The sequence below is a fragment of the Enhydra lutris genome, unplaced genomic scaffold (assembly GCF_002288905.1).
Source record: "Enhydra lutris kenyoni isolate GAN:26980312 unplaced genomic scaffold, ASM228890v2 scaffoldscaffold23, whole genome shotgun sequence".
In the NCBI taxonomy this organism is placed as follows: domain Eukaryota; kingdom Metazoa; phylum Chordata; class Mammalia; order Carnivora; family Mustelidae; genus Enhydra; species Enhydra lutris.
The window spans coordinates 29,897,707-29,922,885 of NW_019154107.1; the positions used below are offsets into that span (position 1 = coordinate 29,897,707).

The window sequence follows — 25,179 nt, forward strand, 5'->3', positions numbered from 1 at the left end:
CATAATAACAGGACCTATTTCCTGACTGCTTTGAGGACTAACTTAGTACCTGGTGCACTGTGGCTACTCAAATGTTAGTTACTATGATGCTGTCCAAGTTTGGGCTTTGCCACTTGCTAGATGGGTGACCTCTCTGAGCCTCAGCTTCCCTGGCTATCAAGTGGGGATCCTATTATAGCTTATCTCATACAACTGGTCATTTGAACTGGGGTGTCCTATCCCATACTGTCAGTTTTCCCTCTGTCTGGGGTTTGTATGTATTTGTGGTCAGGTGGCAGGGGTAGAAATGGGCAGGAAGTGGCTCCATGCATCTGAAAGCCTAGTGTCTAAGCAGACCTGCTGAGCTGGTCTAACAGGCACTGGGAGCCCAACGTGTCCTCCCTCCTTCAGAGTACAAAATGAGAGGCATGGTGTGGGCACACCTGCTGCTGCCAGCCGCTGTAACCTGCAGCTTTCACCTCCTTCCCTTATGGAGTTACTAGCTCTGGGCTGCCACTTCCGCAAGCCATCATCTCCTCTCTCCCAGCTTCAGCCCCCTTTCTCCACTGTCTACCTGCAGGACCTTCTTTCAGCAAGCATTTCAAGCTAAGTGAAAATCTCCCTTGATTTTAGGAGAAAATAACTCACACTTCAAAGATGAGTACTATCCAGTAGTCACTGTTCTAAGGGTTTTACACATGTTTCATCATTTAATCCTCATAACCAACTTATGAAGTAGGTATTGTTACCTGTGGTTTTTTTTTTTTTTTTTCAGATGGAAAGCTGGGGGATTTGAACACAGGCAGTCTGATTCCCGCATCAGTGCCCTTTAACCATTATTTTATATTTCCTCTCCTCTTTGCTTCAACATTTCATTATAAATATTTTCAGGCATACAAAAAATTTGAACAAGTTTATACAATTACCCATAAATCTACCACTTAGATTTAACAATTAATACTTCACTAAAACTACCTCATCCCATCCCTATTCACTCCTCTATGCATCCACCAATCTATCCTACCTTTTTGATGTATTTTAAAGAAAGGGACAACTTTATCCCTGAAAATTTGAAAACATGAAGGAAACAGAAAGATTTCTTGATGAATTAGCAATGCTCACTCAAGAAGAAACAGGTGACCGAAATGACCTCTATCTAGTAAAGAAATGGAATTTGTAGTTTAAAATCTTTCCACAAAGAAAACTCCAGGTCCTGATGGCTTTGATGATACTTAAACACTTAAGGGAGAAATAATACCAATTGCATGCAAACTCTTCTTGAAGATGGAAGAGGAGGGGCCACCTCCCAATGTATTTGGTAAGGCTGCCATATTGACATGAAAACCAGACAAGGGCAATATAAGAAAACTCCAGACTAAAATCTCTGATTAACATAAACACGAAAATCCTTAACAAAATATTTGCAAATCAAATCTAGTAACATATAAAAAGGATACTATGTCATGACCAAGTAGGATTTAATCTGGCAATGCTATCTGGTTCTTAGTTCAAAAATCAATCAATTATCATTCACCATATCAGTTGAGTAAAACAGAAAACTATAGGACCATTTCAGTAGATATAGACAAAGTTTTTTTTAAAAGATTTTATTTATTTATTTGACAGAGAGAGAGATCACAAGTAGGCAGAGAGGCAGGCAGAGAGAGAGAGGGAAGTAGTGGGGCTCAATCGCAGGACCCTGGGATCATGACCTGAGCCGAAGGCAGAGGCTTTAAACCACTGAGCCACCCAGGCACCCTAGACGAAGTGTTTAAAAAAATTTTTTTTTAATTACCACTCCTGATAAAGGTTCTCAGCAAACTAGATATGAAAAGGAACTTCCTCAACCTGCCAAAGGGCATCTATGAAAAATGGATAGCTCACATCAAACTTAATAGAGCAAGATTAGGAACAAAGCAACACTAGCCACACTTACCACTTCTACGAAACAGTGTATTGGAGGTCCTAGATGGTGCAGTAAGGCCCCCCTCCCCTAGAAAAGGCATACACAACGGAAGTGAAGGTAAAAACCAGCTTCATTTGCAGATGACATGATTGTCTATGTAGAAAATCTTTTAAAACCTACCACAAAGCTACCAGAACTAATAAGTGAGTTTTGCAAGGTTGCAGGGTATAAAGCCAACATACAGAATTAAATTGTATTTCTATATAGTATTAACAGTAAATTTGAACTTGCTATTAAGAAAACAATACTATTTGCAACAGCATCAAAAACATGAAGTCCTAAGGATAAATAACAAAATACGTGCAACATTTGTATGCTGAACACTGTAAGTTGTGTACATCAATATAGCTCAAAAATGTCAGCATACGTGTCATTAAATAAAGTTTGCTATTTGTTTATAATATTTTTAGGCAAAATTTACCTCCAGTGAAATGCACAAGAATGCATACACCTGTGTAACTCAAACGCTTACCAAAATACAGAACATAATCACCATGTGACAAAGTTCCCTCAGGCCTTTTCCCACTCAGTCTCTGTGGCACCTTCCGTAGGCAGCCACTGTTTTGAACTTGTTTCCCACCGAAGAGTTGTTGTAGAATGCTACATAAAAGGAATAGTATATGCTCCTTTGGTAAGGCTTCTTTAACCCCTAAGGTTCCCTTTTTCAAAGAACATGTCTATAGAAATTTCATACACTGAGTCATTCATAAGTGTCTGCCTATGCAATAGCAGTTCGACACAGGGAAGCCACAGGGCAGGAATGTGGTAGGGAGTCAGCAAGGACATAGGGGATCCCCTTAGAAATACCCTGGGGGATGGTGGTGGCCTGTGTTGGGGTGGTAGGCTGTAACCAGGGTATAGCAACAACTAGTCTACCCCTGGGTCTCTGACAAAGATAGTCTGGAGAAGGGAGTAAGATTTATTCTTTAGGAAACCAGAGTGATCAAATCTCTAAAAGCAGAACCCAGGGGACATGTGCAAAATTTGCAGCTCCAAGGAGTTTGTGAGCAGGAAATGGAAGGGAGTAAGTGCTACTTTCTGTCAGGCACTGGGCCTATTTTGATCCTTACAACTGATCTATGAGGCAGCCATTATGTCTCCCCTCTTTAGAGATGAGGTAATAAGACTTTTCTCAGGATTGGCCATTTTGTGAGGCAAAAATTCCCCTTTATGCCCTTTCAAAATCATGTGATTGCAAGTTTGGGTGGTTGCACAACTTGCTCAAGGTCATTCAGATACCCATTTTTACAGTCCGGATATAAATCCCGGTTCTGTCCATTTTGTAAAGAAAAAAAAGTTTATTTTCACCTAACTCTCAGGATGGGTTCACTGCAGTTGTGGTGGCTGAGTGGCTTGCCCAGGGTTATGAAGCCACCCTCTGGCAAAGCCAGGGTCTGTACGGTTTCCAGGGATGGTAAGTGTGGTATTTTCCAAAGGTCTTCCTTGCTTTCTCCTCACCAAGAGAGTAAGGAAGCAAACCCATCCAAGAACCAAGGCCTCACCTGCACTGTGGGCTTCCTGGGTTTCCAGGTGGTGCCAGGCGCCAGGCTGCTGTCCTCAGGGCCACCATGCTGGGGGTTATGATAGCACGCTGCACATCGGATGCACTGGTGGTGGTGGCATCGACAGCTGTAGCAGTTGGGCATCATGTTTCTCTTCCTCAGAGCTGGGCAGAGCTCTCCAGGACAATAAATGCAAGGGTCATGGACTACGGCTCCCTGGATGCCACAGGAGTAAGAGCAGGTCCTGCGGTACTCAAAATCACTGCAGTGCAGTGGCTTGCAGCACATGGATTGTTCTAGACCTTTGCTTGCAAAACATTCGGAGTAGGTGGGAGTTTCTGACTGAAGGGGTGACAGGGAATGATACGATTGGTCTGGAGCACGATATGGCTGGTCTGTGGAATGGTAGGACTGGTCCATCGGATGGCGCCTCAGTTCCCTGTAGCTGGAGCTCATTGGCTGGAAATTTTGGTCTATAGGTTTTGGTCTCTGGGTAAAAGTCTTACTGCTGTGAGTGGTTAAACCTGGCAAATGAGATGCAGAGAAGGATTTGCTGCTCTCTTCAAAGAACTTTCTTCTGTCTGCAAAGGGCAAGAGGATGGCTTCCTCCCCAGCTTGGGTAGCAGAAGCCTTCAATTCCTTGCTGTCACCTGGGTTAGGAGGGCCTTCCATGGCTAGTGCCACATGTGGCTGCAGGTTGTGCTCTGGAGACCACCGCCAGTGACCTCCACGGACTCTGTGGTGAACACTAGTTTTCTCAGAGTCTGACGAGGAGGGCTCAGATGCTTTCCACCAGGTGTTCAGGCCCACAGAGGGATGGCCAGGCCTCTGGGCAGGGCTTATTTTTCCCTCCAAGCCTGTCGATTCATGGCCCTCTGGGGCTTGGCTGAGGCACTCTGAAGACTGAGCCCTGAGGATCATGCTCTTGTTGAAGAGCTTGTCTCTGGGGCTAGGTGGTTTTTTACATGAGGACAGAAGAGATGAGTTAGAGGCAGGAAGTGGAGTACTTTCTAGGGGCTCCTCAGTCTCCTCTACAGGCTCCTTAGTGTCACACAACTGCGACAAGGGGTTCTTGCTTTTCTGGAGCTGGGCCTTCCTCCTCTGGATTTCATTACGCAGATTGGTAGCAAAACGCTCACTCTTCCGCCTGTTTTGGATTGAGCGGCCCCGGGGCCCTCCATTCCGTCTACCACCCACCCGGCCACACTCTCCTTCTTCAGTGGCCTCTGTGCTGCCAGCTCCTTTAGTGGTTGAAGAACAGTCCCTGGCTTGTTGAACAAGGGAGCCAGAGGCAGAGGGCTGCTGGCTGGCTAGGTCAATGTCTGCTCGGCACTCTCTGTTTGGGTCCTGGAAACCTTTCTCTGGAGGGTGTCCATCAGCCTCTCTGTGTGGTGAACTGCTTGGGCTCTGATGCCCTGAACCCAAGGGCCTATCATCCAGTTGTCTGGCCTTTCTTTCTTTGCTGGGCTGGTCCTGGGCTCCTCCGGGAGGGGGACATGGACTTATCTTCCCTGTGTGGCTGCTATGCAAAGGTGACAGAGTCCACTCATGGCCATCTTGCCCAGCTGGGAGCTCTATGCCCTTGCTGCCCCTGGCATCAAGGTGCACGTGCTGTAAGTGGGATGCCAGCAGCTGTTCTGGGGCACTGTGGCGATGCCTGGTGAGTCCTGTGAGGTGTGGGGGACTGCCAAAAGATGAAGTCTTAGCTAGCTCTGCCGAAGCCTTGTTGAGCTGGCTGGAATCTACGCTGGAAGCTTTATCATACACTTTTGGGAATCCGACAGCTTTGGCTGAGGCCTCCATCAGTAGATGCTCAGAGTCCTGCTGGCTGGATTCAGAAACTTGGCTGAGTTCACAGTTCTGCTGGCCCTCATTTGCCACTTGGTCTTGCCCACTGAGGCAGCAGAACCTGCTCGGGTTCCTTGGGGATAGCATGGTGTCTAAACTCACTTTCTCCTTCTGGTGTGAGGAGTCCCCAGGCTCAGATGCCCTGCGCTGCTCTCCATTGAGGAGCTGGGCTCTGGAGGCCTGCAGACTATCTCGCCTCACTGGAGGCTGTGGTGGGCCTCTGGTAGCCTTGGCAGGCCCTGAGTGGTGGGCCTCCTGCGGGCGGGATGACAGCTGGGAGCTGGGAGTCAGGGGGCCCCCGGTGGTACGCCGGCTACCTCCTGAGGTCTCGGCCATGCTGGGCCGGCCATTAGGGGCTTTTGTTGGCCCGGGGCCTTGCGTGAGGCAATCTGCAGAGCCCGGCTCCTCTGGCCTGAGGGAAAGGGCGCAGTCAGAGGCATTCGAGCTGGCCGAGAAGGAGCTATAAGCTGAGTCGCGCTGGTTGGGGTACATGTTCTGATCTATGGGCAAGAGGTGGCCCTCGTAGGTAGCTTGGCCTGGTTGCTCTAGGCTCTCCATGCTGCCGATGGAGCTACTTTTCTCAGTGCTGCAGTGGCGGGAGAGTGGGCACCACTGCACACACACGTCACTGCAAGACACAGGGCACACTAGTTAGTCAGGCAAATGACCAGATCCCTTTTCCGCCTTGGCCAGCCCTGCCAGGGGAAAAGGCAGAACAACCCAGAGGCACCAGGCCACAAATAAGAAGAGGATCAGGCCGGAAAGGAAGGAAGGGAAACAGCGAAAGATAAGAACACGGGAGTACCACAGAGATGTGGTAGAAATGGGAGAAAAGACAGCATAAGGGAGCAAGAGAGGGCAAGATCCCGAAGACTAAAAGTGTAAGAACTCCACTGGGGCTTATGTTCCGTTTCCCTGCCGCCAGTGAGTCTAGAATTGCTTTTGGCCTCTCACTATCCTTAGGGAGTCAGCACGTGGCTCTCTGCCAGGACAGACAATCATAGAATATTAGTATCAGAGAGTGGGCTCTAAAGGGTTGATTCAATTTCAGCCAGCCCATTTTGTAAATCAGTGGCTGCTGAGTTTGGGTGCATGTCAGGGAGTACAGGGAGGGCTTGTCCAAACACAGGTTCCTAGGCCCCATCCCCCCCGCCCAGTGCTACAACTGGGTGCATCCTGAGAATTTGTCCTTCTAACAAGTTCCCAGGTGAGGCTGGTACTCTTTGCTGGTCCAGAGACCATACTACTGAGAACCGCTGGAGTGAAGCAAGCCCTTGCAAAAGGAAGTGATTTCAAGGAGATGATTTTTCTCATGATCACCCAGCTGTGGCTCATGACCCAGACAGGGCCAGAATTTTGGCAACCCCCTGTTCTCTGCTCGATACTAATAAGTCTGACCATTTACCAAGGGCCTACATTGTGCCAGGCACTTTACAATGTCTCATATCAAAATGAAGGGGAGACATTCTTATCCCCACCTTATAGTCAAGAAAATAAGCTTAGCGAGGTAAACTGACTGGCTCATGAAAGTGCTAAAGAGGCAGAGCTGGAATCTGAACCCAAGCCTTTGTGAGTCCAATGTCTTAGCTCTTCTGCTATACTATTTGTTAAATGGGATGAATAAGTGGCACCTGGGTGGCTCAGTCAGTTAAGCATCTGCCTTTGGCCCAGGTCATGATCGCAGGGTCCTGGGATCAAGCCCTGTGTTGGGTTCCCTGCTCAGTGGGGAGTCTGCTTCTCCCTCTGCCCTTCTCCCTGCTCGTGTTCTCTCTCTTTCTCTCAAATAAATAATGTCTTAAAAAATGGGACTAATAATAATGTCTGTATCAGAAGATTGTTTTGTGGGTGAAATCAGTTAATAAATGTAAAGCTCTTGTCACAGCCCGGGCACCTAGAAAAGGTTCAGTACGAGGTAGCTGCTGTTCTTTTGCTTTTTGTTTTAACTGCTGTTGTTATCAGTGCCCTCTATACCACTAGTGTTGACATGAGATTTGCCACCTACCCATCCCTTCCTCATCCCCACAGCAAAGCCAAACCAGGGAGACCTAGGAAGGGACTGGGAGCAGACACAATCTTGAATTTTAAGTACCATTTCCCATAAACAAAGCCAAAGTGAGCCAAGTCATGCCAGTAACTCCCTATGACTAGAACCCCAGAGGTCACAGACTTCTCAGAAAGGCCACAGTTCAGAAAGCAAGAACTGAGCAGTGGCAGGGGCCCACAAGACCCTCAGATCAGCCTTCCTTAATCCTTGCTCCCTGCTCACCCCTTAGCCACTCTGCTCACTTGACCTCTGGGCTAAGAATCCATCCATTCCTTGTTGGCAAGGGAACCTGCCACCCACCCTACCGCCTTTCCTGCTGCAAATAACCACACCCCTACTCAAACAGGAGTCAAGTTCAGAATATGCTTCAGTGTATTCTTCCAGAACAAAATTGCCTCTACCTCTGCACGGAGCCCTTGTCTTCTGATGCCAAATAAAGTCATTGACTGGGGGCAAACTCGGTGCATGGCTTCTCTGAGCCTCAACACCAGAAATTCCTCCTGAGAGGGAAGATCTTGCTGTGGAAGGGAAAGGTCAGCTTTGCTCACTCTGAGTTTTTGCAGAAAGAGTACTCTGTCTCTTCTGGGCCGTTGTTTTCATAACAGGCAATACCAGGCCACTAAATTGAGAGATCCTCATGGCAAGTAGACCCTGTCATTCAGGGAGGTGCCCAGTCTGAAGGCTTTGGCTCTGTGACAGAGCTGATGAACTCTGGATGAGATCACCAGTGAGTCACTGTAGCTAGAGAAGAGGACCAGAACTGAGCTCCGGTTCCCTCCTGCATTAAGAGACTGGGGTGGGGGTGGGTGGAATGTGGAAGAATCAAGGGAAAATACATCAAAGGAGCAGCCACTGAAGTAGGATGAGAAGTAGGAGAGTGTGGTGTTTTGCAAGCCACATGAAGTAAGTATTTCAAGGAAATATTTTCTAGAAGGAAAGGGACTGTCCCAAAGTCAAAGAGATTTAGCAGTAAGTAGCCAAGGCCTAGAACCCGGGGACTACAGAATGCCACTCCATTTTCCATTATAGCGCTCTGGACTCTGCAACATCCAACAGGCGCTAGAGCAGAAAAGGGGGCATGGCCAGGTTGTCTACCCTCCAGCCCATCTTGAGGGGTAGGGTTCTAGACTCACCTCGTGTTGCAGCCGGAATGCCAGGACAAGCTGAAGGCTTCAGAAGGGAAATGCATGGTGGTGGCCGCTTCAGGGCATCCCTCCAGCAGCTTGGCCACATGCCATGAGTGCGGCCTACTGACAGGGGCGTTTCTCCTACAGCAAGAAAGGGACAGGAAGTCAGCTTAGGGAACCAGAGCTGAAATCACTTCCCATGCAGCTTCCGCCCCCACCCCCTCTTTCCCTTAAATGAAGTAGAACATCTTGTAAGGAGCTGATATAGGAATCTTAGTGGCCCTCCTCAGCTCCCAGCTTTCAAATTCCCTTCATCCTCAGGGCGAGGTGTGGCTATACAGAATGTTGGCTTCCCTGAGCTGTTTTGCTTGTGGGTGTATCCCAAGCACAAACAACAGTGCTAGACACCACAGTAGATGCTCAGTAAGTGTCTGTGGAGGAAATGAGTATTGCTGCCCAGTAAACACTGAGCTACCCCAAGTTTTCTTGGGGAAAAAATCAGTCTGGTCAGTCTTCCCATTTTTCTCTAAGAAAAGAAGAGGCAAGTAATTAGGAAGTTCAAACAAGTCAACAAGAGGCTGCAAATCCTCCAATTTTCACTTGTTCATTTGATAAGCATTTGTTGTATGTACCAACTGTGCACAGCTCTGGGGACACCAAGATGAATGAAACATGGTCTCTGCCCTTGAAAGCTTACAGATGAGTGAGAGTGAGAGAGCTAATACAAATAAAACCTGACGAAGGCCCTGAAAGAGAAGGATAAGATGGGGACAGAGGTGAAATGCCTGCATTTGTAGGCAAAGCGGGGGGCAAGGAACCCCAACTCCTGTCAGGGAATATAGCACAGAGTGGTGAAGGTGCAGGGTGAGGCTGACAGAGGAGACTGGCCGCTCAGCCCAGCAAGGGTACCTAAAGGGAAACAGGTTTGAGGCCAAGGCCCTGGATGTAATCACAGGGTCTGTCTGGTGCTGGAGGCTGCTGCCATACTCTTGCACTGACCAGCTTAGACAAGACCCATTCCTCTCCTCTGGTATATTCCCCATGAAGAGACGTCGCCCTTGCAAGTGGGGGCAGAATGACATGGGGGAAGAGCAGAGCACATGCAGGACATGGGTCGTGCCAGAAGATGAGGAGAAGACTGATGAGGTGGAGGAGGGAGGGGCAGAAAGCAAGGAAGCAAGCAAGAAAGAGACAGGTGTCAGAAGGACCAGGTGGATGATAGAGATAAGAGTGAGAGAGGATTGGGGCACCTGGGTGTCTCACTCGGTTAAGAGTCTGCTTTTGGCTCAGGTCATGATTCTAGGGTCCTGGGATCGAGTGCCACATAGGGCTCCCTGATCAGCAGTGAGTCTGTCTCTCCCTCTTCATCTGCCCTTCTGCCTGCTTGTGCTCTCTCTCTCGAAAAAATAAATAAAAATCTAAAAAAAAAAGAGTGAGAGAGGATAACAAGAAAAACAAATGACAGAAAGGGAGAAAACTGAGATTATAGAGAAATCTGAGATTATAGAGAAATACATAGTAAAGGGAAATGGGTGATAGATGAATGACAGAGTAAGAGAAAAGAATGACAAATAAGGAGATGAGAGAGGAGGAGAGAGAGCAGATAGCTTCTTTACTGATTTATGCAGCCATTTACTGTGGCTCCATACTAGACACTGAGGGTACAGAGTTGACTAGGATAAGGGGCCCTGTTTTGAACAATCTTGTTATCTAGTGAGATAAATCAGCTCTCTACCTCCCAGGAGCAGTAGTGGATAGACTTAAACTAGATTCCATCCTAACTGGGAATGCCCCTCCCCACTGTGGAAACACAGAAAATCCCAGCAGTGAAAGGCTTTAGAGGCCCAAGGCCTAAAAAAGTAGTCCTGAGGAGAACGGCCTTGCTGGGGAAAACGTGGGTTGAGTGGTAACAGGCCAGACACAGACAAGGAGGTGTGAGAGGAAGGGCAAGGGAAGCTGCTTGTCAAAGGTCAGGAACCAGAGCCACAGGTCAGCAGCACTGGCTAAGATTTATGGGCAGGAAAGCCAAGCGAGGCCTCCACTATTAACTATAGTGTTCTACTATGGGTTTCAGAGTACTCAGCAGGGAGGCTCGAGGCACAAGAAGACCTTGGTGGAGGAGGAGGTGGGGTGCCTGTTCCAGAGTCTCATGCACAAAGCCATGACACTATTAGTCTTTCCAGCTACTATTACCTGGTAGTCACTCATTAACAACTGTGTATAAAGCAGATCATGGAAGTAATATGAGCCATGTATGTGAGTACTATGTACTATGCTTCTAGGCACCGAGGGAGGATACAGTAGAAAACAGGGTACCTTTCTTATTTGGGGCCCTTCTTCTACATCCAGGATTCCTAAAGTTTTTCTGAGTCCAGGGTTTAACATTTGGGTGGTTAGCCTTGATACCACCTTCTCCCCAACCATCCAATCCCTCCCTGAGTTCTACTGAGTTTTCTTTTATATCTTTCTGGCTTCTCTCTCTCTCTCTCTCTTTCTCTCTCTCATTTTCACTGAGACTATTTCATATAATCACACTTCTCCTTGACAGAACCTGCCACCAACCCCTTCTGGTCTAGTCCAGGCCCTTAACACTTTATATCCATAATAGTGTGTCAGTCTGCCAGCCAGTCTCCCCTTATTCCACCTCCAGTCATTGCTTTTACTTTTTAAAGATTTTATTTATTTATTTGAGAGGGAGAAAGAGAGAAAGCATGAGTGGGGGGGGCAGAGGGAAGGGGGACAGACTCCCAGCTGAACAGGGAGCCCAGTGTAGATCTCAATCCCAGGACCCCGGGATCATGACCTGAGCTGAAGGCAGACACTTAACCGACTGAGCCACCCAGGTGCTCCTCCAGTCATTGCTTTTAAGATTACACTGTGTCAAACACCAATTGAATTGTGGCATTCGTCTATTCAAGACTCTTTACTGGCTCCCTATTTCTTACCCTGTTCTGCAGCAAATAGAAACTGGATCTGACTTTCAAGGTTGTCTATAAGATAGCTTTACCCATCCAGCCCACTCTCCCATGGCTGTGCTCCAATCATGGCCTGCAACCAATTTTGTGTCTTTGCTGTTGGTTTCCCAACAGAATCTAGCACAGGCTCTGGAGATGGAGCACCTTGGTTTGAATTCCAGCTCCGCCACTTAGGAGCTCTGTTGGTTACATAGGTGACTTCACTTCTCAAAAGCTCTAGTTTCTATTGCAGTTAAATGGGGATAAAATACCTAATTTGTGCAGTTGTAAAGAACAAATGAGACAATGCATGTCAGTTGCTTAGAACACAGTCTGGTAAGCCCTCAACCAATTGTAGATATTATTCTAACTGTCTCCTTTTCCTGGGATCCCCCTCTCATTTTGTCAATCTGAATCCCACCTGTTCTTCCAGGTGCTGCTCAAGTACTGTGTCCTCCCGGGTGCTTGTCCTTAGTAATTGTCCTCACAATTTAGCCAATAATAATATGATGCTTTTATATTGCTTATCATCATTTCATCCCACCAACTGTATTAGGTCAGTAAGCAAGAAGACAGACACAAGTAGACAGATCTTTGTTCATATCCTAACTCTATCACTTTGGATGTGTGATTCTACACAAGTCACTTAAGCCATTTGAGCTTCGATTTTCTTATCTGAGAAAGGGAACAATAGTCCTTACCTGGCTAGGTTATTGTGAGGATTAAGGATAATATTCTCAAAGCATCTGAGACACAACCTGATGCATAACAAGCAGTCAACAAATAATACATAGTCTCTAACTAGGGTTATCAGCTCAGACTTGTCCTTCTCGATGGTTCAAGAGTACTCCCACTGGGTTTGTCTACCCAATGTCAAGGTTCTGCTACACCACTCCCTTGCCACACTTTGAAACATAGCTTGCAAAGGTCCCTACTCTCTAGAGTTTCTCCAAGAGTAGGAAACAATCCAAAAGGAGACAGAAGCAAGGCAGTAGGGACTTTGGGACCATAGGAAGAAAACCCCAAACAGGGGGAAGAAAAATCCTGGCAGAGGAACTATAGCTGGAGCTGGGGCCTTTTAGTGCCAGTTTGGGAAAGGAGAGGAAACTATCTACAGGGTCTGATACTTGGTCTAGTATTATTCCTAAACATCCCTATACTTGGAGACAGTCCGTACTTACATTCCACTGCTAGCCGTGTGACCTTGGGCAAGTCACTTCCCTGAGCTGTAGATTCTTTATCTGTAAAATGAGGAAGATAACTGTTCTTTACTCATGAGTTGTAGCCTGGGTTAAATGTGATCACATGTGTGAAATCACTTGGCAGAGTGCCTGACATACCATGAACTAAAAAAAAAAAAAAAAAAAAAAGAACGGGTACCATTTATTGAATACTTAAGCTATGTCAGGCACTAAGCACTTTGTATCCATTAGTTGATTCTGTCCTCACTCCAACCTTATCAGTAAGAGCTATAATTATCCCCACTTTGCAGATGAGGAAACAGAGACACAGAAAGCTGAACTGCTTTGCCAGCTTCAGAAAACTGAAATTGCTTTGGCATGAGGATGAGGCTTAGAACCTCCAGTCCTTTCTAGGATACCGCATGACTCCTCCTCCCCAAAGAGGGTCCTGTCTCAATGAGCTGGTATATCTGAGGCTCCTCTTGGCTCTTTCCACAAGAAGCAGTCAGAAAAGGAAAGTCCCAGTGGTCCTAGATTTAAACCATACCCCTTTTAGGCAGTGGGGAAGATGGATGAAGAGAAATAAGCAGAGAGGCAAGAAAATGCCAACCACCAACCATGCAGCTCCAGGCCTAGGCATGGAAGGAATGACACCAGTGGCCTGCCCTTTCTCCCATGCTTGGCTCAGACACTGTCATTAGTACATACCCGACCATTCATTGTCCCAAAGTTCCTTCCTTAGGAAACAAAGAAAGGGATATTGAAGAAAGAAAGCTGAAGGGGGGAGGGGGCAGCAGCCATGACCACCCACAGTACCTACCATGGAACTTGTCCCTCGTGGGGAGATGGATTAGGAGAAAGCTGGGTATCCAATCAGCTCAGGTGCCCAAGGACCCCTCCAGCCAGACCCCAGGGTTCCTTCCTGCAGGCTGGATCTTCCCTTAGCTGGGACCCATCTGCCTTCCTTTTAAGACCTCCTGAGATCATGGGCCATCAGCCCCAGCTCCTGAGTGTGATCCAAGGGGCCTCAGGCACAGTCAGTCCCAGTTCCAAGAACAGAGAGGAGTAGCATTGAAGGCAAGGTATGGTCACTAACCGTTGGACCTAGATGTGGCCACAGCTGTAGGGACCGAAAGCCAGTGTCAGAGAGCAGGACTGAAGGAGTGAAGACGCTGCTCCAGAAACCAGCCAGCACCCTGGTGGCAAAGGGAAGGATGAAAGGCAGTTCCAGCAGCATAAACAGCCCCCCTGTTCCCTACTCCAGCCTCCTCTGGGCCCTGGCCCACCCCCTTCCACAGCTCAGGGGCCAATAAGGAAGCTGGGCCCCCAGCCACTGCTAGAACTCAGGAAAGGAGCAAGGAAATGATGTTTGGGAAAGATAAAGCGAGTGTCTAAAAAGAATTTTTAAAAATATACGTAAGTGAGAGAGAAAAATACCCCAGACACATACACTTAAAAGAATTCCTGTGCTTCCTGAACCAAGCTGACCCCACCCAGCCATCTCCGTAGGTCTGCTGGGCCCCAGAAAAGGGAAGCCCAGATCAGCCAAGGCTAGCAGCCTCCAGGTCCAGAAGAGCAAGTAGGAAGGACTACCGCTTATTTTACATAGCTGGGAGCAAGTGACCTAGAGATTTTCCAAGGGGAAGGTTCTATTGAGGCAGAAAGACTTATAAACCAGTCTGGGTCATATTTTACAGGATCTGCACTTCCTATGGGCACCTGAGCCAATCCAGGGAAAACCTCATTTTGCAGCAGAGACCCCAACTCCAGAATAGTGGTGCTTGGAGTCAGCATCTCTGGCTCTGCTGTGAATTTGCTCGGACTTCTGACAACTTACTCCTCCTCTCTGAGCTTCTGTTTCCTCTCTGCAAAATAAAATGTTGACTCCATTGAAACAAACGACACTTCCAGCTAAACATGCTCTGATGTAATAGTCCTGGGCCCCAGGCTGGGGCTTCAGATGACGTCCTCACTGACATGTGTGATAGCCAGAAACCAGAGCAGCCCCACGTGAGTTTCTTGTATATCCCAAGCCCCAAATCAGGCATCAGAGTTTAATTTCTCTCAGGGATTTAGAATTGAGGGTTGCCCTTTGTAATATTCCTGATCCCCATTCCAGTTTCCCTTGGCCTCTGGTCCAAAGTCCAGCAATTTCTGGCCCAAGAGGGCTTATATGGGTTCCCTCAGGACAAGAAGCATGCCCAGGCTATTCCTCTCTGGGGAAATCGTTCCTGGAGCCTCTTCCCCTCTCTTCCATCTGTACCATCTGGGGAAGTCTAGGTTGACTTTTGTCTACTCCCCAAAAGGCTGGTGCCATCCAAAGAAGCCCACAGGCCACCCTTTGGTAGTTAGTACTGTATAGGGAAAGGCTGGGGATTTTATGGGCATATCAATCTGGCTTGGAGTCTCAGCTTCACCCCTCACTCCTGGTTTGGCCTTGGGCATGTCACAGGGCTTCCATTTTCTTACCCACCGGCATTCAATAATTGGCACCTGCTGTTAATGTTATCTTCTACCCCAAATAATAACGGGCAAAAGTACTGTTAATAGCAAGAAAAATAACTTTTTCAATCCAAATGAAGATGAAAGAGAAAGGACTAGTTAAAAGAAGGTCCAAAACCAATGGTTACCAGAGGGGGCGGTGGGTGAAATAGGAGATCGGGATTCAGGAGTGTACTTATTGGGATGAGCACTAGGAGTTATATGGAAGCATTGAATGGCTATATAGTACACCTGCAACTAATTTAACACTGTATCTACATTGGAATATAAAACTTAATAAAAAATTTTTGAAAAAAAAAAAGATTAAAAAGCCAAACCTTGTACTTGGGTACTCAGAGCTTCTCAAACTTTAGTGGGCATACTAATAGCCTAGCCATCCTGTTAAAATGCAGATTCTGAGTCAGTAGGTCTAGAGTAGGCTCCAGATTTGATTTTCTCACAAGCTCTACAGTAATGCTGCTGCCAGTGGTGTGATCACCATTCTTTGACAATGCACAATATGGTACCATTAACGGTACACTACAGGATAACCTCTGGTCTGAAAAAGCAGCAGGATAAACAGTCTCTTCTCCTGTCATTACTCAGGCCTCAGTGCCAGGCCTCCCCAATCTTCTGGTCATCAAGTGCCTTCCTCCTTCCACTCAGCAACCCAGCACAAAACAGTGTGATTCCCTGATGAGGCCTGACAATCCTCACTTCCTAACAAAATAAAGAAGAAGGAGTTTGATGGCAGTCTGGCCTTTTCAGTACCGAGGTGAGGTTGAGGAAATTATAACGAGAGGTGCAATCATGTTTGTGGGACTTCCTGAGGTAGGGGAGGTGTGGAGGGCAGATGAGCTAGGGAGTGACCAGATGAGGTGAGAGGATGGGCAGGTAGGCACAGATAGCTTATACTTGAAAAATCCATAGGCAAAGGAAGATAAAAGAGGAACACAAGCCATTTGGCCAATTTGGGATTTGGGAAAGAAGCTGGGGAGGGTTTGGGGGTGAAAGGGGGATCCTCTCCCTTAGCAGGGCTGAGTTCCAGATTACATGACCAAGTATAACCTCCTATGTTTGGGGGAAGGGGAAGGGGAAGCTTCCTTTTTTTTTTTTTTTAAAGATTTCATTTATTTATGTGTCAGAGAGAGAGAAAAACAGAGAGAGAGAGAGAGGCAGAGGAAGAGGCAGACTCCCTGCTGAGCAAGGAACCTGATGTGGGACTTGATCCCAGGACTCTGGGATCATGACCTGAGCTGAAGGCGGATGCTTAACCAACTGAGCCACTGAAGCATCCCAAGATGACTGCTTCTTTTCCAAGCACTCAGAAAATAAGAACTTGGCATGGCTGCAAGAGGAGGATGGGCACATGCAGGTGAAAGTGGCAGATAAGCCAGAAGCTAGCTCCCAGAAGAGCCCTCTGATAAAAACTTCTGAGAGATGAGGAGATGGAGGCAGAAGAATTCTGGAATGAGTGCCCTAGTGGGCTGTCACCCCAATATCTTCTGACAGCACTACCTGTCTCAGAGCCTGGCTTCCAGCAGACCTGTCAAGCAATATGTAGAGGCAAACAGAGAAAGAGAACAATGGCTCTGCCCCAACCCAGGGCAAGAAGGAAAATATGGTCTGTGTTGCTGGGGATTGTGCTTAATCCAAGGTCTGGGCCATAACCTGTTGCAGGCTCTTTCCTCTTTTGAAAGTATTTAGATAAGGAGAAGTACAGAAGAGAGTCCTTGATTAGCTCTGTTTACTTTCTGTGGTTCTTCCAGCCTCCCCCTGAATATCACATTCCACCTGCCCCACACGAAGGAGGCCAAACCCATTCTGGCCAGCTCAGCAGGAAGGGAAGCCTGCACATGGACCGGCGGACAGAACAATGCACAGCTTGTTTATCTGACAAAATAGGGGAAAAGCTGCTTGATCGTCATGGAGGGATACAGAGCTATGAAGGCCCACTCACATCCCACTGTTAGTGGCAGGGGGTGGGGGCTTGCAGCCTGGTGATCCAGAGACCCTTTCTTATTACAGACCAAATCAACAGGAAACATGTATACATGTGTGTGTGTGTATAATTTTAATGACAACTTTGACAACAGTGGCTTTCTTGTCAGTCTGGGGAAGTTATAATTTGGATCACCTGAAATGTGGGTATTTTATGTAGAAGGGGCTTTGGTATTGTTCTGCCTCCCCACCTTCCCCCACCTCCTCCAACTTCCCCTCACTTCTCTGAATATTCAGGTCAAGTTCTTTCATATAAATCCACTGGATCCCCCTCTCCACCCTCCATGCTGGCGTCCATCCATAGGTAAAAGGAAACCCAGGGTAGTGAATAAGAAAGGGGATGCTGTGGTGGAGAGACTCCCTCAAATGCTGTGGTGTGTGTCAGGTGGTGCCTTTCGGCTCTTCATGTAGACAGTGATATTTCATCTGATTTGACCTTTTGTCTTCATGTATCCATTTTTCACATTGAAATCTTTAAAACATGGGGACACCTCTTTTTCTAAAGGCTGGAAAGAGGCAAACTGTGAATGATGCAGGAGAGCCTTCCAAATAATAAGGGGCTAAAAAATGCTTAGTACTTTAGAAACATAGTACTTAGAATTCTCTTTCAGAGTGGGCTGGAGAGCATATTTTAGTTTTTCTATGTATAGTCTAATAAGACATACCCATCATAGACTGCTTATTGTCAGTGATCCTAAAGGCAAGGTGGTTAACAGTGCATATTACACAGCTTCTAAAAGCAAGGGAAGCAAGTCAAGAATCTGAATAATGAAAGAGAGTTTTTCTCACTTTCCTGTTACAAAAGCTAAGAGTGCCCCACCAGAGGCCTGAAGGAGACTTCTGGAGAGCACACGGAGAAAATGACAACAGGTTCATAGAGCACCATCTTCTGAGTCAGCTTCTGCTGTGATGCCCAATTTCCTAAACCAACATCCACAGTGATAAAGAAGGTAGAGGATGTTTGTCCTTCAGCTCTGATTTCTATTAGTAGTATTTGTAGTATCCCGTGGGAAGGAGGTTATGGGAATAATACAAAATTTCCTTTCTTCTCCCTTTAAGCCAAATATCTTCTTCCACTCAAACTCAGTATTAGAGATACCACTTTTCAGGGAGATGATGGAACCCACAGAGGTTTCCCCCAAAGTCAAGTCTCAAAGCCCTCAGAATTACTTCTGGCCACTCTTCAACTCACCCCCACTAGTAAGGCCATGAAGCCTTAGGACGATAGCCAACAATAGTGAATACCCCAGTAGAACAAAGAACACCCACTCACTCTGCTTTGAGCAAACATGACAATGAGGAAGGGTCAATGTGCAGTGGACCTGGACTACAGTGAGCTAGGTGGACAGTAGTGGGAGATGAGGTTGCAAAAGTGCCAGGGCCAGGTCATTTCCAAAGGCCAAGGTAAGAAGCATACATTTAAATCTCAGTGCAGTGGGAAGCGAGTGGACATTGCTAATGTCCGAATGATCAAAGTTTTATAAAGATCTCACCTGGCTGATGGATTTAGGTAGGACAAGAGTAGAAGCCAGGGAACCAGTTAAAAAGGCTCTTGTAGGTAAGAGATCATGGTGGCTTTTTCTAGGGAGGAAGCAGTAGGGTAGAGAAAAGAAGCTTGATTAGAGATGTCTCAAAGAGGTAGAGTTGGCAGGATTTGTTGATGGATTGAATGCGGAGAGTGAGGGAAAAGGAAGCCATGACATTCGGGTCATCTGGCATCTGTACCTTCTTAGCACAGAATTCATTCCCGAAACTAAGTCATTAGTAGTGCTAAAAAAAAAAAAAAGTTGGCAGTCCTCACCATTCTTTTATTCAAACATTGATGGAGTTTCCATCTACATTTAAGGTGCATGGAAGGGTACTATGGCACATGCCAAAATGAAGACTCAGTTTAAACTGGAGGAGACTGGAGAAGTCGTGCCAAGTTTTGCATAAACAAGAGGGGAGAAAGCAGGAATATGCTGAATGAAGTTTCTATAAGGCATATGGGAAGTAAAATTAAAATGACAGTGAGAATATGGCAGCCCATAAGTGTTAGGGTAAAGCATTTACTTTATATAACCCAGCAGGCAAGAGAGAGGCTTTGGAGGCTCCAGGATAGGACAGCAACATGGTAAAAATCAGTGTGTGGGGAGGGTTATTCTGGTAGCCACGTGTAGGACAAATTATGTGGATAAATAGTGAAAGCATAGAGAAGTAAGCAGGCTGGCACCACACATACGATAAAAGGTAGAACTAGAGCAGGACAGTTGGGGGGGCAGCGGAAGGGAAGGCTGGGAGGGAGGACATGAGAATCAGAATCAACAAGGTTGGACTACTAATTAAATATGAAGGAGAGAACGGGGTTAATGTGACCATGAAACATGTGGGAGAGCAGTGGTATCGTTCATCTAAATAGGGAAGTTGGAGCAGGAGCTGGCTTTGGGAGAAATGTTTGATTTTTGACAGGAGTTTGTTCCATAGGCTGTCAAATTATGTAGATAGGCATGCCCAGCAAGAAGCTTAATGTCTGGGCTGCAGGGCTAGAAAGAGATTAGGGCAGGCTATGGACATGCGGTCATTATCCTGAGAGGAGGCAGCTGATGCTGCTGCATTGGATGTAACTGCCCGTGGTCAATGTGTGCAAAGAGGGTAGGTGACAGGTCTCTACAGAACAGCTAGAGTTCAGGTGGGAGAAGAAGAAAAGCTGATCAAAGAGACACAACAATAAAGTCATTTTCCAATGATATTAGCAATATGTATTTTTAAACTAAGTGTCCACCAAGTGGCAGGACACAGGCGTTCTTACGCATTGCTAGGTAGGAAGGGATATGGGTACACGCTTGCTGGAGGGAAATGTAGTGTAGCAAGAGACATCAAAATGTTCCCAGTGTGCTTGCTTCAGCCAACATACACTAAAATTGGAATGATATAGAGATTAGCATGGCCCCTGCAAAGGATGACATGTAAATTTATGATGTACTTCATTTTTCTCCCCTGGAATTAGAGAACATTGCTGGTTGCATAACTTTGTGAATACACTGACAATCACTGAATGACACACTTGAAAGTAATGAATTTTATGGTATGTGAATTACATCTGTTTTAAAATGTTCCTACCCTTTGATCCAGTCTTTCCACTCCTGGGATTCTATCCTAAGAGAGCAATTAGAGATGCACACATTGATTTATGTACATGAAGTGTCATCTACTGCAGGGATATTTATGAAGCTAAAAACAGGAATATTCTAAGTGTCTGACATTTAGGAAGAGTTAAGTGAAGTATCGTACATCTACACGAAGGAAAAATAATCTACCATTAAAAACCATGTTTCTCCAGACTACTTTATGATCCTGGAAAAGGCTCACAATATAATTGTAAGCCAAAGAAAAAGTATATAAACCTGTATGTAGTACCAGCCCAATTCAAAAAATATATATGCATGTACCTATATATTCATGTACAATCATACACATATTAAAAGTCTGAAAACAAATACACTAATATCTTCCCAGTAGGCATTTATCTCTATGTGGTGGAATTAAAGGTCATTCTTAATATTTCTTACACCTTCACAAAATTGCAAAGTTGTCTCTACACATGCATTATAGCTGAATGAGAAAGGTTTTCAAAGAAAAAAGACACCATTCTACATGGAGATATCATTTACCCTGACAGTTGTCTGATATAACTGTCTGATACATTTAAGTTAGGAATCTGCAATTATACTTGTCATTTCACTTAACTATTTCAAACATCTAGATTTCGCCCTCAGGTAAATCAGCCTAGAGCCCACCAACTAGCAAAATACTTCCCCAACAAATGCTTTGCTGCTTGGTAGTGCATTCCTCTGTTTATTTTACTACTAAAACAAAAACAAAAACAAAACCCAACCCTCCCCCAAAATCAAAACCCCCCCAAACTAAAAAAATCCCCAAACCCCTGCATTTGACAGTTTTTTACCCCAATATTAACATTGGAAACTGTTCTTTGCTGTGAGAGGTGGCCAGGGCTGGAAAAATAAGGAGCAAGTTGAAGGGAGACCAGGCAAAGGAAAGGGGTCAAGTCAAGGTCAGCATCATGGCTATGCCCAGTGGGTTGAAAAATATTACTACTCAAGGTCTTCTTCTTTTTTTTTTTTAAAGATTTTATTTATTCTTTTCATGAGAGATGGAGAGAGAGAGAGAAGGAGGCAGAGGCTGAGGGAGAAGCAGGCTCCCTGTGAAGCAGGGAGCCCAATGTGGGACTTGATCCCAGGACCCTGGAATCATGACTTGAACTGAAGGCAGATGCTTAACTGACTGAGCCACCCAGGAGCCCTACTCAAGGCCTCCTTGGCTATAGTTTCTTCCCAGGTGCCTGATGAACTTGGTTGGACAAAATTTCATGGAGAGGGAACAAGGCACAGGGAAATCTGGTGTGGGATGCGGCAGCAAGTACCATTTGTGAAGATATCTAATTTCTAATATTTGTATACAGTTCACAAGGAAATTTCATACACACCATTCCATTTAATCCTTTCAACCACCTTATAAACTCTACTGCAGGAAAGATGAAACTCAGGCTCAGAGGCGAAATAAATCACACAAGGTTTGAACCCAAGTTCTTTACTTTCAAATTCCTTTGCTTTTTCCCTAAACAGTGGTTCTCAAAGTTTTTCTATAGATCAGCATCAGCATCACTGAGAACTTGTTTAGAAATGAAATTCTGGGGTCCCACTCCAGACCTTCTGGATTCGAAACTCTGGGAATCGGGCCCAGAAATCTGAATTTTAACAACCTCTCCAAGTGATTCTACTGCACACCCACATTTGAGAGCCATCACTCTAAAGAATGCTACCATGCATTTTAAAACAGATTTTCTAAGGAGGGCATGTATTGCATGGAGCACTGGGTGTTATACGTAAACAACGAATCTTGGAACACTACATTAAAAACTAATGATATATTGTATGGTGACTAACATAACACAATTAAAAAAAAAAACAGATTTTCAAGCAGCTTCTTTTATATACTGGCTGCTGGGCACCTGGGTGGCTCAGTCATTTAAGCATCTGCCGTCAGCTCAGGTCATGATTTCAGGGTCTGGGGACTGAGTTCCACATTGGGCTCCCAGCTCAGCAGGGAGTCTGCTTCTCCCTCTATCCTTCCCCACTCCTTGTGATCTCTCTTTCTCTCAGTCAAATAAATAAATAAATAAATAAAATCTTTAAAAATAAACAAACAAACAAACTAATAAAATACTGGCTGCTGGTGCTTTGACTTATGTGGGGTCTTGTCTTCCAAGGAAGCCTGGGAGCCTTTCTTCAACTGTCAGTGGCTGTGTATATAGTCGAGGGGGCTGCCTGAATAGAATTTGGGCTCCAGGGGCAGGAGGGAACACATTAGTTCATGGTGAGGAAGGTCTCAGAACCAAGAGGGCAATTCCCTGCTCACATCATCTCTGTTTGGAGGAGATATGAGCTGGTGAGCCACTGCTATATATCTACCTCCCTTTCTGAAATTTCTCTCCGTGAAGGCTTTCCTATGGTTCCACAATGTCCTGCATGAGCCCCTGGGAAATTTTGTGATCTGATGTATTTTCATTTATAAACCTCTAGTTGCTCAAGATTTTCATTTCTTTGGTTTTCATTTTTTTAATAGAGGCTTTTCCAAACAGCAATTTAGAAAAAAACGCAAGAATTGAAATAAAATTATTTTCCTTCTGGGGAATATGAATTCCCCTACTCATGCCTCTCAACTTACTCCCTACCCAGTTTCCTCACTGCAGGTAACTGCTTGCTCTCTCTCTCTCTCTCATGTATGCACTCCTGCACTCAATCATACACATTCCTTCCTTTTGGGATGGAGAATAAACAAATCAGTTATTTTTTTAAAAATTGGACTTGACTTGGGGCGCCTGGGTGGCTCAGTAGGTTAAAGCCTCTGCCTTCGGCTCAGGTCATGATCCCAGAGTCCTGGGATCGAGCCCCGCATCGGGCTCTCTGCTCCGTGGAGAGCCTGCTTCCTCCTCTCTCTCTGCCTGCCTCTCTGCCTATTTGTGATCTCTCTCTGTCAAATAAATGAATAAAATGTTTAAAAAAAATTGGACTTGACTTAAATTGGATTTTAAATTTTGTCAAGGTAATGTTTGTAAAATTGAAACAAAACTCATACATAAATATAGATTTAATTCGAAAATACTAAAGCTAAAAGACAGAATCACAGAATGAAAATTTTAAAGTATTGTTCTTTGTTCTTTGTCCCCAGCATCTTGAATAGTGCTTGTTTGGCTCTCAATAATTGAATGAGTGAATGAATTCGATGCTAGTACCAATGTAAACAGGAAATATGAAAATACAAAAAAAATATTTCCCTTCCCACCTAGGCATTGAAAAATGTTGGGAGTCCACATGTTGGAATCCATGTTGGGAGTCCACAAGGATTATGAATTCAGAGCATTCAAGCAAGAAGGCTTTGACACTGGAGATATATCCTGTGGAACACTGAGAGACAACAGAACTTTAGGGAATCTTGACCTGCCTAGTACAGAATACATAATGTCTACTAACCTGCAGGTAAAAAATCTGCATAAAGGAGGTCATGCTTGAGGTCTGTCCTTGAAAGAAGGGTAGGGATTGACTGAGATGAAATGTACTCCTATGGAAGGAATAGCATGTGAAAATCATGGAAATGGGAGTTAAAAATGGTGTCCTGAGAGTAGGATGTAAGAGGAGGGGTGGTGAGAGGTAAGGCTAGAGAAGCAGGCTGGGCCAGAACATGGAAGAACTAAGTCGCCATGTTAATGAGTTTGGACGTTCCCACAGGCACTGGGTAGTAAGTGCAAGATTTTAAGTATGACAGTGGCAGAACCAGATTTTCATTTTGGAAAGGTGTTTCAGTTGACATTTTGTAGGGAAAAAAGAGGCAGGTGGACCACTTGGAAATAAAAGTTACAGTTCAAGTGATCTCAGATTCAGGGACAGAGTGGAGAGGTATATTTGAGAATTATCTTGTCTGGGAGGTAGGACCAATAAATCTTGGTGTCTGATTGGACAGATGTGAAGAGTAAAGAAGAGGAGGGAGTCCAGAATATCTGCCAGATTTCTCACTTCAGCAAATGATTCAGCCTGTCACCAATACAAGCAAAAGAATAGGGAGGAAATCAATCCAATTTTGGACAAGTTGATTTTTAAGTATTTTTTTAAAGCAACACTTGCAGAAGGCAAACCATTCCAAGAGTACAAACAGTACCAAAAAATGAGTCCCCCACACTACTAGGGAAACCACTGTTAACATTTTCTTATTTATCCCCCAATAGCAGTATGGTATAGTATTAAAAGCATAAGCTCTAGAACCAGACTGGATCTGAATTCATCACTGCTAGCTGTATGGCCTTGAGCTAGTTATTTAACATCTCTGCCTCACTTACATCATCTGTAAAATGGAAATATAAAAATAGAACACCAAAAAAGCATACAAGAATACTGTTCAGAAACTTGATGTTTGTGCTTAAACAGATAATTTCATATCTGTGTGTACTTTTTCACAACTTTTTAAGAACTGGATAGTATTACACCATGCAAATTTTGTTCAGTTTATTTAACCTTTATCCAGTTAATGAATACTGAGGTTGTGTCTATTTTTCTGTTATTACAAATAATGATGCAGTGAATATCTCTGTAATCTTTACATACAGATGATTATATCTATTAGATAAAGTGGAATTGTGGTTCACAGAATACGTAAATGTTTGTAATAAAGTCTCCTGAAATCCAAAGAGGTTATGGTAATTTGCACTTCCACCAACAATGTATTACAGCAATGCTTTTCAAACTTTAATGTGCAAACAAATCACCTGGGGATCTCATTAAAATGCAGGTTCTGATTTAGTAGTTCTGGGTTGGAACTGCATTTCTGACAATCTCTGGGTTGATACAGATACTGCTGGCCCAAGTATCACATTTTGAGTAGAAGGTATATAGCAAGGTGTAAGAGTGCGTTTCTCTGCATTCTTGACAAAAAATAACGAATACTGAATCCTCTGATTTTTGCCATTCTCATAGGTTCATTCATAAATTGTATCTTAAGGTATGAGTTGTTGCTTAAATAAATCTGTATTTCTTTAATTATGAGTT

General features: G+C 45.1%; 1 protein-coding gene across 1 annotated transcript in view; it reads right to left on the bottom strand.

Moving 5' to 3' along the window:
• LOC111150503 (shroom family member 4) overlaps window positions 1–25,179 on the bottom strand; it is a 228,826-nt gene that overhangs the window by 34,709 nt on the left and 168,938 nt on the right. The window contains exons 3-4 of the mRNA XM_022507983.1: window positions 8,473–8,607; window positions 3,448–5,923 (exon numbers count right to left, since the gene is read on the bottom strand). Coding sequence (XP_022363691.1) covers window positions 3,448–5,923; window positions 8,473–8,607 — 2,611 coding nt within the window. The remainder of the gene's footprint in view (window positions 1–3,447; window positions 5,924–8,472; window positions 8,608–25,179) is intronic.